The following is a 17,059-nucleotide window of genomic DNA, read 5'->3' on the forward strand; positions in this document are numbered from 1 at the left end:
ACATAGTCAAACTTAAGGCAAGCCGGTTCAGATCAAATAGCCTTGACTTTTGATGACGCTGGTTTGTAAGATCCAGGGTTCAAGGAAGATAACAGCCTCTTCACCAAGATCATATGCCTGCCTCCTGTCTGCTGCTTTCTGTCTATTGATCTTTGCTCATAGATGGATGGCCAGCCATTATAGTGCACTTAGTCATCGACGAGGACACTCTAAAGCTCAGAGAGTTCATTTCTGAGCCTGTCATCACACTGACATACACAGATACTGCACTCAGAACAGATGCGCAAATCGAAGATGCTGTCAAAAGGACAGTTGATGTGATCATTCTCCTCCTTTTGGAGATTTTTTTTTTTTCAGTTGTTTTTAATCACTTTTTCTCCTTCAATCAACTAATTTGTTATGGTCTCCTTTAAAAGCGTTATAGGCTACAATAAAGAGGTCAATTTATAATGCTACTAACATGTTTTTTTTTTTTTTTTTGCCCAAAACAGTAGCCATACAAATAAATGTATCATAACTGAAATATTAACGAAACAAAAGAATGATATAAAGATTTGATGTTTGACTACAAATTTTGATGTTTGCTTGGCAAAGCCTGGCCTGAAAGTAGTTTTAAAAGCTTGAGGTTTGAAGGTTTTACTGTTAGACAGACAGACAGAAAGATGCCAGATGACGGCAGGAAAACCAATTAAAACATATTAGCAAGTTTCTACCATGTTTTAGCATTGTGCTAACTTGTTTCTAGCATGTTTTAGCATGCTGATAATACATTGCTAGGCATTAATAGTATGTTTAAACACAATTTTAATATGTTTTAACATAACTTGTTCCTAGCATCTTTGACATGTTGCTAATTAACATATTCATGTTTCAACACATTGCTAAAATGTTCTAACATGTTACTAACATGTTTCTAGCATGTTTTTAACACACTGCTAACAATCCAAGCTAACAAAAATATGTTCTATAAATGTTTTGCTAATGTTCCAATTGACCCTTTGCCAGGAGTTTGATTGACAGGCGATCTAACCAATCATAACACTGAATCTGCCATTATGTCCGACAATGCAATCAGGGGAGTTAGTAGATTAACCAAGCGGCAACCTCCCCCAGTTTCTCTTGAAGCCAATACGGTAGTGACTTAAACTGCAATTCATCGACTGGCCGCTAGGACAAGCTCCAAAAGAGAGCAGAATCTCACATGTCCCATGTTAAAATGCCCAACTTTACAACAGAAAAAAACATGTTTACAGCTGGTACAAATTGTGGTTTTGGTCTATACTGCTAATTTTGCCCTTCATGACAACTCTGAGGGGGGTGAATTTTTTTATAACTCATCCGTTTAAATTATATTAAGCCTTAAAGTTCTGCATAATTAAGGGCGTGGTCACTTGAGTGACAGGTCAATTGCCTCTGCTGTCTGTGACTGTGAGCCGTCACTTTACCTCAGCTAATTCCAGCTGCTGAATTTGGCATCTCTGCCATGTTTGTGCTTTTTTCAGGATTATTTTATACAATTATAAAATAATGGCTTGCTGTGATAACGATCGAGACTCGAGACAGATTTGCGTCTGTGTTGATGTGCATGCATGCGGAAGATAAACAACACACGTTGTTGGATCGTGGCATTGGCTGAAAGTTTTGTTTGTGAGATTTACTACAGTGACAATGTTGGGAGGATATAAAACTCCGACAGCACTGCTTGGATATTATAACTAAAACTGCTGCATTTTGAAAAATTATACTTTGTTTGTGAGATATATACGATCATATACAGTTTTACAACATAAACGCTGCTCAGATTGCATAATTTCTAGAAGAACGATTATGGAGAGCAGATCATTTTGAAGAAATGTGATGCAAACAATGGATAATACATTTATTTAACACTTTTGTGGACAAAAAGTACTGATTTTTGTTTTTCTATGGACACTCATGGACATTTTACCCAAGTGCCACGGATTGGATTCATCTCGCAATCGTTATTATAAATGTATGAAGTCCTGTTTGATTTTTCGTGTTTTCATTTGCACACCTGACACAAATTACAATTACTGGTGCTGGAGCATCTATATCGTAAAAAATACACTGTAGATTGACAGTAAACCTTTAGAACTTGATATAACTTGTTATCTTTATTAATATTTTAGATAGTATCTAAGATAGATAGCTCCTTTGCCTGGTAACATGATCACGTCGAGTTAGGCGGGCGTGGTTTCAGCAACCAGGCACCTCAGTTCCAACCATATTCCACCTCTTTGCCCATTTTCAGTTATCCGGGAGTATCGCGCTGCTAAGATGGCAACAGCCTCATTTTCACTTCAAAAATGCTCTTCAGAAATCTATGGGTGACGTCACGGACACTACGTCCATATTTTTTTTACAGTGTATGAGATTAACGTCGGTGGACATGAACGTGAAAAATGGTGTGTATTGACGTCTTTCCACAAAATTCCTTCTGATGTTCATTTATGTTTATTTGATGCTAGAAATTAAAACTGAACATAAAATGAACTGAGGCACTACAGCGATCTGTAATGACACATTAAAGAGCCACAAAACGTTATTGTTTAAATTTCTTTAAAAAAAAATTACAAAATTTGAGACTATGTTTCATATCAAAAGTAACCTGCTCTGTCTTGTCTGTCGACGCGTTGTCAGTGTCCTCTTTGCTCCGCGATGTATTTTTCACTGCGTGAGAACATGATGTTTGGGGTGAGAGCAGCATGGCTTGTCGAACATAACAACAGTAACTAAAGGGGGCGGGTCTTTAAGAAACGGTCAATTAAGTGATAAAAACGTTATTTCTGAATGTGTACTTCATAAAGTTTTAAATACGGATATTTTTCTTACAAAAAAGCATCGCTTCACTACAGAAGGCCTTTATTAACCCCCTGGAGCCATATGGATTACTTTTTATGATGGATGAATGCATTTATTTTGGGCTTCAAAACACACCAACAGGTTCAACAAATGGTTCACTACCATTATAAATCTTTGGAGAGCACGGATATTTTTGTGTTTTTCTGAAAGAAGATAGTCATATACACCTAAGATGGCTTGAGGGTGAGTAAATCATGGGATAATTTTCATTTTTGGGTGAACTAACCCTTTAAGCAAACATTCCATTTTATAATTTTGCAAACATTATGGAAAAGTTCCTTTTGAAAGTTCTCTAAACATTTTGCATGTTGTCAAGCCAACATAATTCACACCAAATAAATGATTAGGCCTGCTATTATATTACTTGTGCAGAAAACACGAAAAATGAGAAACAAGCACATATGGCAAGGAAGTGTTTGCAAACATTCTATCCTGAGAAAGAGCAGAAGAAAGTGGAAAGCAGGAACATGTCTGTTCCTCTGCAGTCTGGAAAATCATTTTTATTGCTTTTCATCACTCTGTTATAAAAAACAATTAATGACTTAACAGCCCAGTGGTTTTGATAATTAATCTAACCACAGCAATTGGGAACAAGTGCTGAACAAGACCTCTCACTGCTGCGGATAGCACCTTCAGCAGTGTGGATCCATTTGCAACCGCTTACATTTACACCTCAACAAAACTCTGACCACCCAATCATGGTGAGGAAGCAGAATAGATGTTATTTTTCCAAACACCACAAGACGTAATGATAACTAAGGGAAAGTCTGCCAAACTGTGCTGTTCTAGCTCTGCATATTTACTTTTATATATAACGTTAAAGCTCTGGGAAAGAAATGATGACTAAATCAGCGGATTACTTGTGTGTGTCCATCATATGACTTGGTGTGTCTAATCTACAAGCTGGCTTAATTAAACGCTAACCTTCATCCCCGCAGTCTCCATTCCATTTCATCATTTTCACTGCCATTGTGTTTGGATAAATTCCTCAACTTAATTATTAAATCCTACAATGTTTTCATTCAGTCACAGTGGAATTTAATTAAAACCCAATCTCATTTCAGCAATAGCCCTACATGAACACCATCTCCCTCCCTCTTTATCTCTATGATTTGTTGAACAGTAAATTTTCGGTGGCCGATGTTATTTATTGCCTTTGTCTGCTGGCAGTTGGCCACAGCTGTCCTTGGGGTGCTATGTTATTTATAGAGTGGATCGAGGCACCCTGTATATTCACTCTAACCCGTTTAGCGTGGGTGACATGCCATTCTGTGTGCCATGATGGCATTATCAACACCAAAGCAGAACGAGAAAGTTCATGGTCACTGAACTTTCACGGCTCAAACATGCACTTTAGTCTGGGACTAGGCTTAAGCCTTGTCTGTGAAACCAGAGGCAAGTTAAACTAGCCTAAGTGAAAATGAGAAATGTTGCCTTGGAAGCTACCTGAAATAAAATAAGTTTATTTGTTTAGTATGTTATCATTATCTTTATAGTTATCCTTCTTGGAGTGAACAGGCCTTTAGTGCGCCAACTGTTTTTTCTCTCTCGATGCATTGACAACAAATTCTGCCGATTCATGCATCATTCTCGAAAAAATGGACCATTTGGGAGCAGACGTCACAGTTATGCCACTTGCTGCTGCACACACATTGTGGTGAAGAAAAACAGTGGTAACAAATCAAGTGGAGGAAAAATCCATGGAATAAGAGAAAAAAATGGCTTGTTGTACCTTTGGATGTCAAAATTGGAATGCAAAAAAAGATAGGCTAGTCTTCACTTTTATAGAATAATGTCATCACCCTTTGAACAGGGCCAGATCTAGGCATGGGCCCAAACGTCTGTCTTGCCCACCCAATCAGAATTGAGACACAGATAGTGTTAATCTGTTTTTTTTTTACGATTTGTGCATTGATTAAAAACAAACAGTTGTGGTCTGTGTGTTGAGAAGGTTGATGATGAAGGCTAAATATGTAAGCTTGTTTCCACCATGGAATAAAAACATTTAAAAGATAAAAGACTTTTTATCTCACAATTCTGACTTTTTTCTCGCAATTGCGAGTTTACATTTCACAATTCAGATTTTTTTTTTCTCAGAATTGCTACATATAAACTCGCAATTGCGAGGTATAAAGTCAGAATTGCGAGATACAAACTCGTAAAATTGTGAAAAAGACTGACTTTTTACTCAGAATTGCTAGTTATAAAGTCAGAATTGTGAGATATAAAGTCAGAATTCCGGGATATAAACGCAATTGCGTGTTATAATGAAAAAAATAAACTCGCAATTCTGACTTTTGCGAGTTTATATGACTCAATTCTGACTTTATATCACGCAATTCTGACTTTATAACATGCAATTGCGAGTTTATATGACTCAATTCTGACTTTATATCACGCAATTGCGAGTTTATATTACTCAATTTTGACTTTATATCACGCAATTGCGAGTTTATATTACTCAATTCTGACTTACCCTTATATCACACAATTCTGACTTTATAACATGCAATTGTGAGTTTATATGACTCAATTCTGACTTTATATCACACAATTCTGACTTTATATCACACAATTCTGACTTTATAGCACGCAATTCTGACTCAATTTTGACTTTATATCACGCAATTCTGACTTTATATCACACAATTCTGACTTTATAGCACGCAATTCTGACTCAATTTTGACTTTATATCACACAATTCTGACTTTATATCACGCAATTGCGAGTTTATATTATGCAATTCTGACTTTATATCACACAATTCTGACTTTATATCATGCAATTCTGACTTTATATCACACAAATTTGACTTTATATCACACAATTCTGACTTTATAGCACGCAATTCTGACTCAATTTTGACTTTATATCACGCAATTCTGACTTTATATCACACAATTCTGACTTTATATCACGCAATTGCGAGTTTATATCACACAATTCTGACTTTATATTACTCAATTTTGACTTTATATCACGCAATTCTGACTTTATATCACACAATTTTGACTTTATATCACACAATTCTGACTTTATCCATGTGGATCAGTGTTAAAACATGAGATGCAGGTCAGTGAAGCAAAAATAAACGCAAAGTCTAAGAGACTCGTTTTTTAAAAGTTGAACTTGCAAAACTCTCTCTCTCTCTCTCTCTTTTTTTTTTTTTTTTGCTGAATTAAACATCTATGACTCTTGTGAATCAAAGTGATTTGCTGTCTAACCGAAGATTCATACCCTTATCATCATCTCTTCTTAAAGTTGCGACGAAACGGTAGTAGTTTTAACCATACTTATGTACATTTGAATAAAGGGTGGAGACTTGGTTCTATCCAAAGGGATGGGGTTTAAGGTGATTATTTGATGGAGAAGCCTGGCATACAGTACATCGCCAAGGGAAATCTGTCACTGAATGATTTAGTCATGACATTTTGATTAAAAATATGAGGTAAAAAAATGAAACTTGTGCAAGGATGAATTGTTCACAATAAGACCAATAACATTCATTTAGAAAATAAATGGGGTGAAATTTCATTTAATGCAGACTTTAATGTCTCTAACCTTCACCTTGCCCCTAAAGGTCCATTAACTGTTCTGTACCCATAATTCCTTGCCTCAGATCTCTTAAACTCGCATTAAATAAGAGCACACATCAACCTGACCTGCAAACGCACATACAAAAATTCCCAGAGGAGAATATTCACAGTCACCTGTGGGTAGGAAATGGGGCTGATGGAAATGTGAAATTTGGATTATATTCACTTAATTCTTTGTTTACAGTTTTTGCCTTCTGACAGGGTGAGTTTGGGTGGCAACAGACGGAGGAGAAAGACCTAGATGCTCTCTGACTGTGGAACAGATGTCTCATTGAGACCAACATGTGCTGCTGTGCCAGTCAAGATTGATACAAACTCACACATGCTTCTCTTCCAAACACAGTATCTTTTGAGTGAATATTTGTTTGATAACCAGACAATGTCAAAGGACTGCCTAACATGTAATCATTCAGCCAAAAGGAGATGCTGTTTATACACTTGATTATAACATGCTTTTCTACTTCGGCTGCCCACTTATTTACTGATTTAATTATCTTAGTGAGGTTGTGTATCTTTCAAAACTGAACCAAATGCCTCTTAAAATGCCAAAAAATGTCTAGTTTAAAATTAAATAGACCTGAAATGGATTGTAATTCATTTAAGTGTAGTTAATACAGTGATACCTGCCACCTGAACAATGGTCCCTCCTTATACTGTTGCAAAAGCTGAACATCAGTAAATAATTCATCTTCTCAACGCAACCTCTTTTTTTGCTGAGGGGACTGTTTCAGGATGAGTTCACTTTTACCTCCGGGTGAGGTCAGCATCTGGGGAACACTCTGATTTGCCTTTTATTTTTGCCTTTTATGCCAGGTCTTTAAACTATCTGAAATTCTGAGCGGTGGCTTTTCACCATCCACATCCACTTAAAAGTGCCCCACGTTTCTCAAAGCCATAACATCCTCTTTCTCCTTCCTTCTTCTGGCCAGATTTCCTCCGAACTCACTCCTCACACTGCCCTTTTATCCCAGTCTTCATATCCAGCCATTTCACTTTCACTTCATGCTTTTTCTGCACTGTAAAAATCCTGTTAAACTTTTGGTAAAAAACTGTGCTGCCAAAAAATTCCTATGCTCATCAAGGGTGCATTTATTTGATCAAAAATAAAGTAAAACAGTAATACTGTGAGATGTTATGACAATTTAAAATAACTGTTTTCTAGTTTAATATATTTGCATTCTTGCATTCATCTCCTCTTAAATGACTAAATGATTTTTTTTTTTTTTTTTTTCATATAGCCGGCACCATCAGCATTGCTGCTGGTCTTTCCTCCCCATTCATTCTCCATCCCTCCATCTTCTCTCTGTACCTCCATTCACCCCTTCTCATTCCATTGGCCCTAATTCCCCCTGAGAGACTCTGAGTGCAGTCTACAGGAAAAGAGGAAGGGGCTCCGGCTTACAGTAATGCTGTCTCACTTAATGTACAGACTGCGGCATTGCGCTGAGATGGGAAGCACATCGTTCTGATCATTTTACCACAAGCCACTTTGTCAAGTGGTTTCCGTTTTTATTGATGGATGACTTGCAAGCAGATGGTCCAGGTTGTTTAAAGTTTTTTATGGATGGGCAGTCAGTTAGTCATAGATTCCCACAGGAAAGAAAAATGACAAATGAGATGTCTTTATGGACATCTTCTAGATTCTCTTCTAGAATCTTATTTTGTTTCAGCCTCCAATATTGTTCACCTATGAAAAATGCCTCAGTAATCTCACATAAGTCTCCTCTAGAGTTTTAGTGTCTCATTGTCTCAAACTGTGTTCAGATTTGCCAAATGGCAAGTTTGAAATCATAAGTCAGAGATTTCAATAAGAAATTAAACATTTATCATCAGAGGTCTTCAATCCTGCTCCTGGGGACCCACTGTCCTGCAAAGTTTATTTCGAACCTGCTTCAGTACACCTGAGCTTGATTAGCTTATTAAGCTGTGTTTGATTAGGGTTGGAACTGAACTCTGCAGGACAGTGGCTGTGTCCGAAAACTGAAAAATGCTGCCTTCGGAGGATGCATTCCACGTCCAAACCCAATGTTAGCTTCACTTCCTGTCTCCTCAGATACCCTCACCTGATCATTTTTGAAGGCAGCACAGATGTAACCGAAGGTCAGCTGACTCAAGCGGCTCAAAGGAAGGAACTCGAAGAGCCCTGAGCACGGTGGAGAGGTCCCATGATGAAACTGAGCAAGGGCAGGGAGGATTCAACCTCCTAGCTCCTCTGAGAAACTTAAAGACAAGGTCGTATTTTCCAATTGATTGGCCAGCCATCAGAGCTTGATTTGTATTATGGCTGCCACATACACTTTGAGTGTGCAGGGGGTTCACCCACCATGCAGCAGTTCCTGCAGGAACTTGAGGATTGATACAATCTCGCAATTGTTGTGGTCTAAATTCCAAGCTGAACACCAGCTAGAGAAATTAAACCATTTCTGGGAATAAAGGCGCCTCGTGGAGGGGCCCCTCACCTCTGAGATTGTTCTCATGACCCCTTGGGGGAATCCTGACAGCTCCCGTCGAGGAGCCATACATGTACTGTAGGTCCCACAACTCCGGACGTGGGTGCCAAATTGCACTTGCACTTGGGAGAGGAGGTCTCTCCTCAGCAGTATGGACCATGGAGGTGCTGACAGCAGCTGCATCATTTCTGGGAACCAAGGCTGGCTTTGCCAGTGTGGTGCCACCAGAAGGACTGAGCATTTATTTTCTCTGATCCACTTGAGGACTGCGAGACCAGGCATACAGGAGGGAAGGCATAAAGGCGTAGGCGAGGCCATTCCTGGGCCAGCACGTCTGTTTCCTTCGAAAAATATGTCTGGCAGTGGGAGTTCTCTTCCGTTCCGAAGAGATCCACGTCTGCTCGACCGAAGGAGTGCCATATTGCATTCACAGTCTGGGGGTGGAGTCTCCACTCCCTAGGCAGTGGCCCTCCACAGGACAGCATGTCCGCTCCTATATTCAAGGAGCCTGGCACGTGAACTGCCCTCAGTGAGTGGAGGTTCCTCTGTGCCCATCGGAGAAGGTGGCTCACCAGTCTGTGAAGAGGGTGACAACTGACACCTCCTTGGTTGTTTATAAAGGCAACCACCGTCCTGCTGTCCGAGTGGACCAGGACATGATGACCCCTGAGTTCTGTCCAGAGTTCTGTCCCCTGGCTCCTGCCAAAATTGACTACACATGGAGACGCATTTAGATGTATACATAAAAAATTTATATCAGATAGGCATTTTATCCAGACAGATCTGGTGTTTTGGGAGCCTGAAACTGCATAAATCTGAAAACGACACCCTCGCGTTTTTGTGTGTACAGCTAATCCGTATATTTTGTGAAACAATGTTTTGTGATTCTCAGTTTTTAGTGGCAGAATTACAGAGCCACATCATTTTGAATCAGTTTCAGTGGTTTCATATGTATGCAGATATTTTTTGAGATGAGGAAAAAAAAAATCAGATAGGGAAAGCTATGGCTTCATGTGGATGTGACCTAAGTTGCTCAGGTGACTGAGAAACACTGTGAGCGCATAGCTCCTGCCTCAACTGGGCTAGAAGCAGCCAATCATCGAGGTAGAATCCCGTCTGTCGCAGAGGGTAGAAAGCCACATCTACGCATTCCATAAAAGTAGGCAGAGCTACAGAAAGTCCGAATGGAAGGACTGTATATTGGTATGCCACCCCCTCAAACGCAAATCTCAAGAACGGTCTATGGTGGGGGCCTATCTGGATATGAAAGTAAGTGTCTTTCAGATCCACTGATATAAACCATTCCCCGGGGCAAATGTGTGCAAGGATTTGTTTCATCGTTAACATTCTGAACAGCCATCTCATGAGGGCATGGTTCTGATATCTCAAATCGAGAATGGGCCTGAGGCCACCATCTTTCTTGGGAACGAGGAAGTAGTAGCTGTAAAAGCCTGACTCACTGTGTTCCATGGGAACCCTCTCCACGGCGCCTTTTTCTAGCAGAGACGGAACTTCAGCTCATAGGACATTAGAACTGTCGTCTGACACAGAGGAGTGAATCAAGCCCATGAAGCGTGGTGGTTTGCAAGCAAATTGGAGCAAGTAGCCTCGTTCTGTTATCCCCAATATCCCCTTTTCGTGAAAATGTAAAATGTCAGAAGAGCTAAAGGCTGCATCTCATGCTGGGGCGGGAGAGCTGCATTGAAAGGAAGGGAAATGCTGTTTTCGTGAGAATGCAAACATTTTGCTTGATATGTTACAGGCCACCTCTCGCACTGGAGTGGAGAGCGGCGCCTGTTATAGCATTGAGAGGAGGAGGAATGCTTTTTTTGTGAGAATGTACAAATTTTGTTTAGTTCGCTATCACAGCAATAAGGGGTTTGGGTGCGCACACTGGTGGGGCAGGCCCAGAACTGGCAACAAACACATTGTTTTCAGTGCCCTGAGCTGAAGAGGGGACTGGAAGACGGGCACGTCAGCGGGGCCATTCTGTAGCGACTAGAGGCTGTGGACGAGCTGGATCTTTTCGGCAGGATGTCACGCATATCCTGTGATGACTTCTGTGCCTCAATATAGCGCTCTGAAAAGCCGTCCACCATGGAGCCGAACAGGCCGGACGGGGAGACGGGGGAGTCCAGAAGAGCCTGTCCCGAGTGGTGTCCCGGCTGCAGGTACCACTCATCAAGTCAGCTGTGAGTGGGCTCTTCTGGGGGTGACCAGTCTAAGCCAAGCTCTTGAACATCTTTAGTGAAGACTTGCATGGGGCTGCGCGTCATCTGGCTCTTTAATAGGTGGGAGGGCGGAGTCATTGCCAGACTTCGCCCAGTCACCACACTCAGAAGTGGTTAGAGACATCGAATCCAATTCATCATTAGACTTGCCAAATGAGTGAGTCTGTAAGTGTCGCCTCAGCATGGGTGCGACCCAGGCATGGGACGCACTCGGTGTGCTCGTCAGGCGCAGGCCTAACTTTAGTAAATTAAATAAAAATGTATAAAAAATGGTCTAAAAAGCTATTTAATGGCCCAAAAAAAATTATTCTACGGTTAAGATGAAATAAAATAAAAACAATAAAATAAAATAAAATAAAATCTTAGGCATTATAAAATGAAAAACAAAGTTTCAAAAAGAAATTATATTATTCTGTCATAGATCTGATTCACATAATAACTTCCCATTACAGCTACACCCACCATTCTACTGACTATCACTCTAGAGAACAAAACTAATTAAAGCAAACAATCCCCCTTTCTCCCATTACTCTGCCCCTCATAAGCATCTTTCTCTTTCCCTTATTCAGGCCATCAATTTTCAGTCAGCTATCATATCTCATTATCTCTATCCCTGACAAGCCATTCCCTTGACTATAAGTTAAAGTTCTTCATTGCGATGTCAGGGACTGACAGCGAATAATGTAACAGTTGTGAGCAGATTTTGTGTAATTTTCTCTTATATGTTACATCGGTACGCTATGATATTGAGGTGCTAAAAGAGTCAAAATGTGTTATACCTTGAAAAAATATATATGTATTTGACAAATGCAGGTATGTAGCAGCCACGAGACCCACTTGTGATTCTGTATTTCATTTAAAATGGATGTGTTTACATCTGATAGTGCTCCTATTAATTAAAGCCAGATCAATTGTGTGTGTAAAGTATATGTGTGCTGTTAATTTATTTGAACAGTGAGATGCTCGACAGATATTCAAATGTTTTAAATTCATTTATAAGATGCCAAACATCATGCTGATTTATTATATAAAGGTAATGAAGTTGTAGGTTCCCAGACCTAAAAACAGAAATTAATTAAATAAAAAACACCAACAGTATAAATGAAACAACATTTTAGTGGGAGCATATATATGAAACAACTAAGTAGAAATGAGAGACAAGGTACACCAGAATCCTTTCTGGAAATATCACTGTATATTTTTTATTTGCAATATTTATATGATATTGCATATAAAGATATTTATAACATTTATTAAGACATTGCCTGACTAATTTATTACCCCTTTTTACCCTATAAATATTTTAATCACCACTTAAGAATTGTTTTTATTTTATTTTTTTTCATATTCAGTACACACTTACTTGCATGTTCATGTCTATTTATACTTGGCTTTATGTCCATTAATACTTTTGCTTTAAGCAGGTTGCCCCATGCAACTGAAAATTTGAGACTGCTCAGTGTTTTTGGGTGGCAAATGTAGGGCCCAATTCCACATTTTGATTTGTTTCTGATTCACAAGCTCTTGACTTGAAGCTCATCTTACATAATGTTAAAGGCCTTGATATACTCATAGCAAAGTTCTTTTTTGTTCTTCGCTTAGGGCTTAAAACAAAGTACAGTTAGCAAACATCCGACACCGCCCACTCTGCTGAGAGCAACGTTTAGATGAATATGTAAATATGTGCTGCAAGCTTTCAACTCAATAACAAAATAAACAGCAAACATTTTTTTTTTTAATAAAGCATAAGAAAAGCATCACGTCATGATCATTTATATAGCACCTTATACAATAGATTACTTAAAATCAAGCAGATTTACTATATTAAACATTAAAAGTGTCAGTGTCTCATTTCATCAGAAGTGCAACTTCATTTTCTACAATAAAGCGGCTCTCCAGTGTGTTCCTTTTTTTTACTTGCGAACATCTGACCTTGACGGACTGAACAGGAGAAATGAACCAAAAGATTTCCATATGAAAGAAGGCAGAGCCTCCGCACACACCTACCTATTACGTAATCGTCACGGATTGCCACGGTAGTACAAAGGTGTTTACCAGCCCTAGCAAACTTTTCCGGAAAGTTCGCTTTGGCAAGCTGTTTCAAACTCCCAAAGAGAACCCCAAACTTTTCCGGAAAGTTCGCTTTGGCAAGCTGTTTCGAACTCCCAAAAAAAACTCCAAATGAACATTTTTTTGGCCTGATATTGTTCAGAATGTCACATCAGTTCGTTCTTCTATTTCACTTGAAGTATATTGGGGCCTTAAGTGTATTTTTTCTTAAAAAGTAAATAAATAAATAAATAAAATTAAAAAAAGTGTAAAGATTGATTGTTGGAGTTTAAGGATATTTTTACCCAGCCTAATGTATAAAAAGCATTACAAAAACTTTACCTCATTTTATTAGATGTAACTAAATAAGCATTTAAAAATAGTGCACCATTAGAAATTTCTCTACCCCACCATCCATGTAGGAGATAATCAATACCCATAATACACACCACAAACACTAATGTGTACTGGTATGAGGTTCATATTGCAACTTAATAGGACAAATGGGGAGTAGAGGGAGAAAGAAAGAGAGAAGTTGAGTGAAAGAGAGAAAGGAGAGTGATGTATAACAATATCTGCTCTCTGTAACAGGACTCCATGTCTCGCTCCAAAACAGCCTCTGACATCAGAGTATCATGCACAAACTTCAGAGCTGACAGTTTTTACTGTTGGATTAAACCAAAGTCCCTTAAAGGCCTGTCACTTGGTGGCCATAGGGCTTCTATTTTGCAGTCATGCAAGTAGAGCTGGGTCATTCTCAATGCAGTACCTGTTTGATTGTTTAAACTGAAACACAAAACTTTTACACAGCATATTTAGCATTGCAAGGGTGGTAATTATTTTGATTTGATTTTTTTATCGTACACAGTCTTCATATGATAGTCTCTTCTATTGAAAATAGCTAAGGTTTGTCCAAAAACGTAAAAGTCTCTAAAGCCGGGTGCACACTATATGATTTATAATAGTCCTTTATGACTGTTGCTTGTAAGACTGTACCAACATGATCCCCGCTATAAGCCATGTCACACTGTGGGATCTTTGTCATTAATGTCAAACTGTATGGCACTCAAGATGCGTTAAAAATAGACGCACCCAAGAAGACTAGCAATTTTGGGCCCTATGCAAGAATATGAGGTTGGGCCCCCTACCACACCCATTCCGCACCAAACATACAAGCCAACCTAGCTATCCAAAATCTTTTTCTGCAATTTAATAATACTGACCTATTACTTTAGCTATTGCTTTTGACCACTAGGTATCAGTATTTAGTCAGAGACCTACCATGGCTGTAGCTAGCAGATGATTAATTATGCAAATGTAAACAGACACATACATTACAGTAGGCTTTCTGCGATAGTCAGTGTCGACAGGTGAGTCCTATATAGTCATTTAATAATGTTGCTAATTTTCAATGATGCTAACCATTCTATTCAGGGGTTCACGTGTGAGTTACTAATTACATTTGTGAGGGACTAGTGACGGTAGAGAAGATACTGCTCTTCACACGCTCCGCATGCCATGACATTACACACATGTGCTCTTGGACTATTAATAGAGCCCTAATCTTATCCATTCATGCACAGGAAAAACTGTTTGTACTTTTAATTTAATTAGTAACATGCAGGAGCATGTAAGAAAACTGTATTGGACACTTTTTTAAGACCAGAACTGTTTAAGAAGCATTTTCACTGTTTAACTTCTCTGTCTGTGTCACCTAAAAGTCTCAACGCATAATCATTGTCAAAGCTGAATCATTTCCCCTGATAAGTAAGTAAATCCTCTTCTTTCGTAGGCCTGATGGAGTATCAATTCTTTGGTTATGAAAGTATTTAGTGTTAAATACTTATGGTGCTTGTAGTAGTAAACAAGAGTTGACCTTCTCTCCTTCACAGGACAGAATGTCCAATATTTATTTTCCCTACAGGCACATCTGATGAACTCTGATAATACATGAATGAGAGTCGTTCATATTGCAATTAACCTCACATTCTATCAGTTGCAGGCACACTAACAGAATAAATTGAAATCAAACCATCAGCAAAACTGTGTCGTTTGTCAAAATGATGATTCGCCCCTAAGTGGTGCACCTTCTCATAACCTGACGGATGTGCCGTGAACATGTAACGATACATCATACCTTCCCGAGTCCACCGGGAACTCTGCAGAGGATGCATATTAACCGTCTGAGTTCATACTATGAAGGAGAGAATGAAAATGACCTAGTTTAACGGCCTCTAATTCACCTTCACAAGCAGTAAAGGGAAGGGGGTGGGGGGTGGTGGGGGTGCTTGCTTGGAAGTATCAGGCCCACCTGCTCAAAAAGAATTAATGTAATTCAGTGGCGAAATTCAGTGAGCTCAGCATACTGCTGTGCAGTGTGATTCAAGACTCGCACAGCGCAATACATCATAAAGACACTTCAAGCAAGAAGCCACACGTCCCACAAACATTCTGCTGCTGAGGTAAAGTTAATGCTTTTTACAGTGAGATCATCGGATATTGATGTAAAAGCAACTGCAGGAGAAAAAAAGAGAAAATGTGAAGAAGGTAATTCAGTAAGAATGCAATCAAATGTTCAAGATTTGGGGTACCAAATGTAAAAGTATGTGAAAACCCCACATCGACTGGTCACTAATTTAAATATTGGGGAGGACGGATTCCCCCTTAAACTCTACAGGGTTACGACCCCGAGAACAATGGACATAGTTAGAAGAGTGATGGAAAAGAAAGGGGAAAGTCACCTGATTATTTTAGTAACTTAATGAGATGGATTTACTGCGCTGAAGACGTTTAAGAATGAACTTTGATAGACCAAAATGCACAAGTGGGACTGATGATCACCCTCAATATCGACTGATTTAAGATGTTTGATGCCAACTTGATTATGCCCTCTTGATATGTACCATGTACCGACAGTGACATGCATGCATTTACGTGATTTGTTTCACCCTCTATCCCTTTCTTTAACCAGAGGAATGAGAGGGAACCTAGTCCTCCCAGACTGTAGCCTCTCGAGACATCGAAACCTGAGATCTTTCAAGAAATCAAGCTCCACAAACAGCAACAAGTAACCCAGCTTGTTTAAAAGTCTCGAGTTGTGCAATCCACGCAAAAACTGCAGCATTTTGGCAGCCGCCCCACTTGGAAAGCGTATGAGTAAACAGCTAAAGAGGGGTACAAGGGTGGGATAGTAGGGAATGACTGCAAGGGACTTACCAATCAGAAGTGTGACAACCAGACCTGCGTGGACTACATCGCCAGACCTCGCACACCTGTGCAGGATCGATCTACCTTGTTGCGACTCCATGTCTGCCCACTTGTGCCTGTCTGTCTGTCCCTGGTCAAGTCTTCCGCTGTGTGTCTTGGGCGGGATACTCTAGGTCTGAGGGAGACCCAAAATCAAAAAAGAAAGACTTTCAGCTGGGGAAGGCTTGTGGAGTACCTTCCTGTCTTCAATCCCTCTTTGCAGTATGTCCCGGTGAGGGAGGGAGAAAGAACTAGAGAGCAAGAAATACGAAGGCAGCACCTGATCCGTTGTTCTGATCTTCAGATCAGTGGCTCTCAGTTGCCGGCAGTGTCTCGCTGACACTCTGTCTCACTCAGAGTGGTTGTAGACGCATGAAACGCTGCATTCATTCAGCAGCAGCTGCAGCACAGAGCTCCACTTTTAGTCTGGGGAAAAGATTGTCGGTCCTACCTCTGAATAGGCGCCGCATACTGGGATGAGTGGCCAGAGGAGGGGTAGAGGGGGGCGGTGTGTGTCTGTAGCCGGCGCAGGAAAGAATAAGCCACTGCAGAGGTATGGGACGAGCAAGAGGGAGAGAGAGAAGGAAGGAGAGAAATAAGGGA

The 17,059-nt window shown here is 39.8% G+C and overlaps 1 protein-coding gene across 2 annotated transcripts in view; it reads right to left on the minus strand.

The window, feature by feature from the left end:
• Window positions 1–16,985, minus strand: part of scn4ba (sodium channel, voltage-gated, type IV, beta a) — a 34,654-nt gene extending 17,669 nt beyond the window's left edge. The window contains exons 1-2 of one of the 2 annotated variants that reach the window (XM_051862233.1): window positions 16,737–16,981; window positions 16,427–16,592 (exon numbers count right to left, since the gene is read on the minus strand). In XM_051862233.1, the coding sequence (XP_051718193.1) occupies window positions 16,427–16,517 (91 nt within the window). In that variant the 5' untranslated portion in view covers window positions 16,518–16,592; window positions 16,737–16,981. Of the gene's footprint in view, window positions 1–16,426 lie in introns of both variants that reach the window. The other variant, XM_051862234.1, reaches the window with a different exon arrangement.
• Window positions 16,986–17,059: the final 74 nt, after the last annotated feature.

The sequence above is a fragment of the Ctenopharyngodon idella genome, chromosome 15 (assembly GCF_019924925.1).
Source record: "Ctenopharyngodon idella isolate HZGC_01 chromosome 15, HZGC01, whole genome shotgun sequence".
NCBI classification, from domain to species: Eukaryota; Metazoa; Chordata; class Actinopteri; order Cypriniformes; family Xenocyprididae; genus Ctenopharyngodon; species Ctenopharyngodon idella.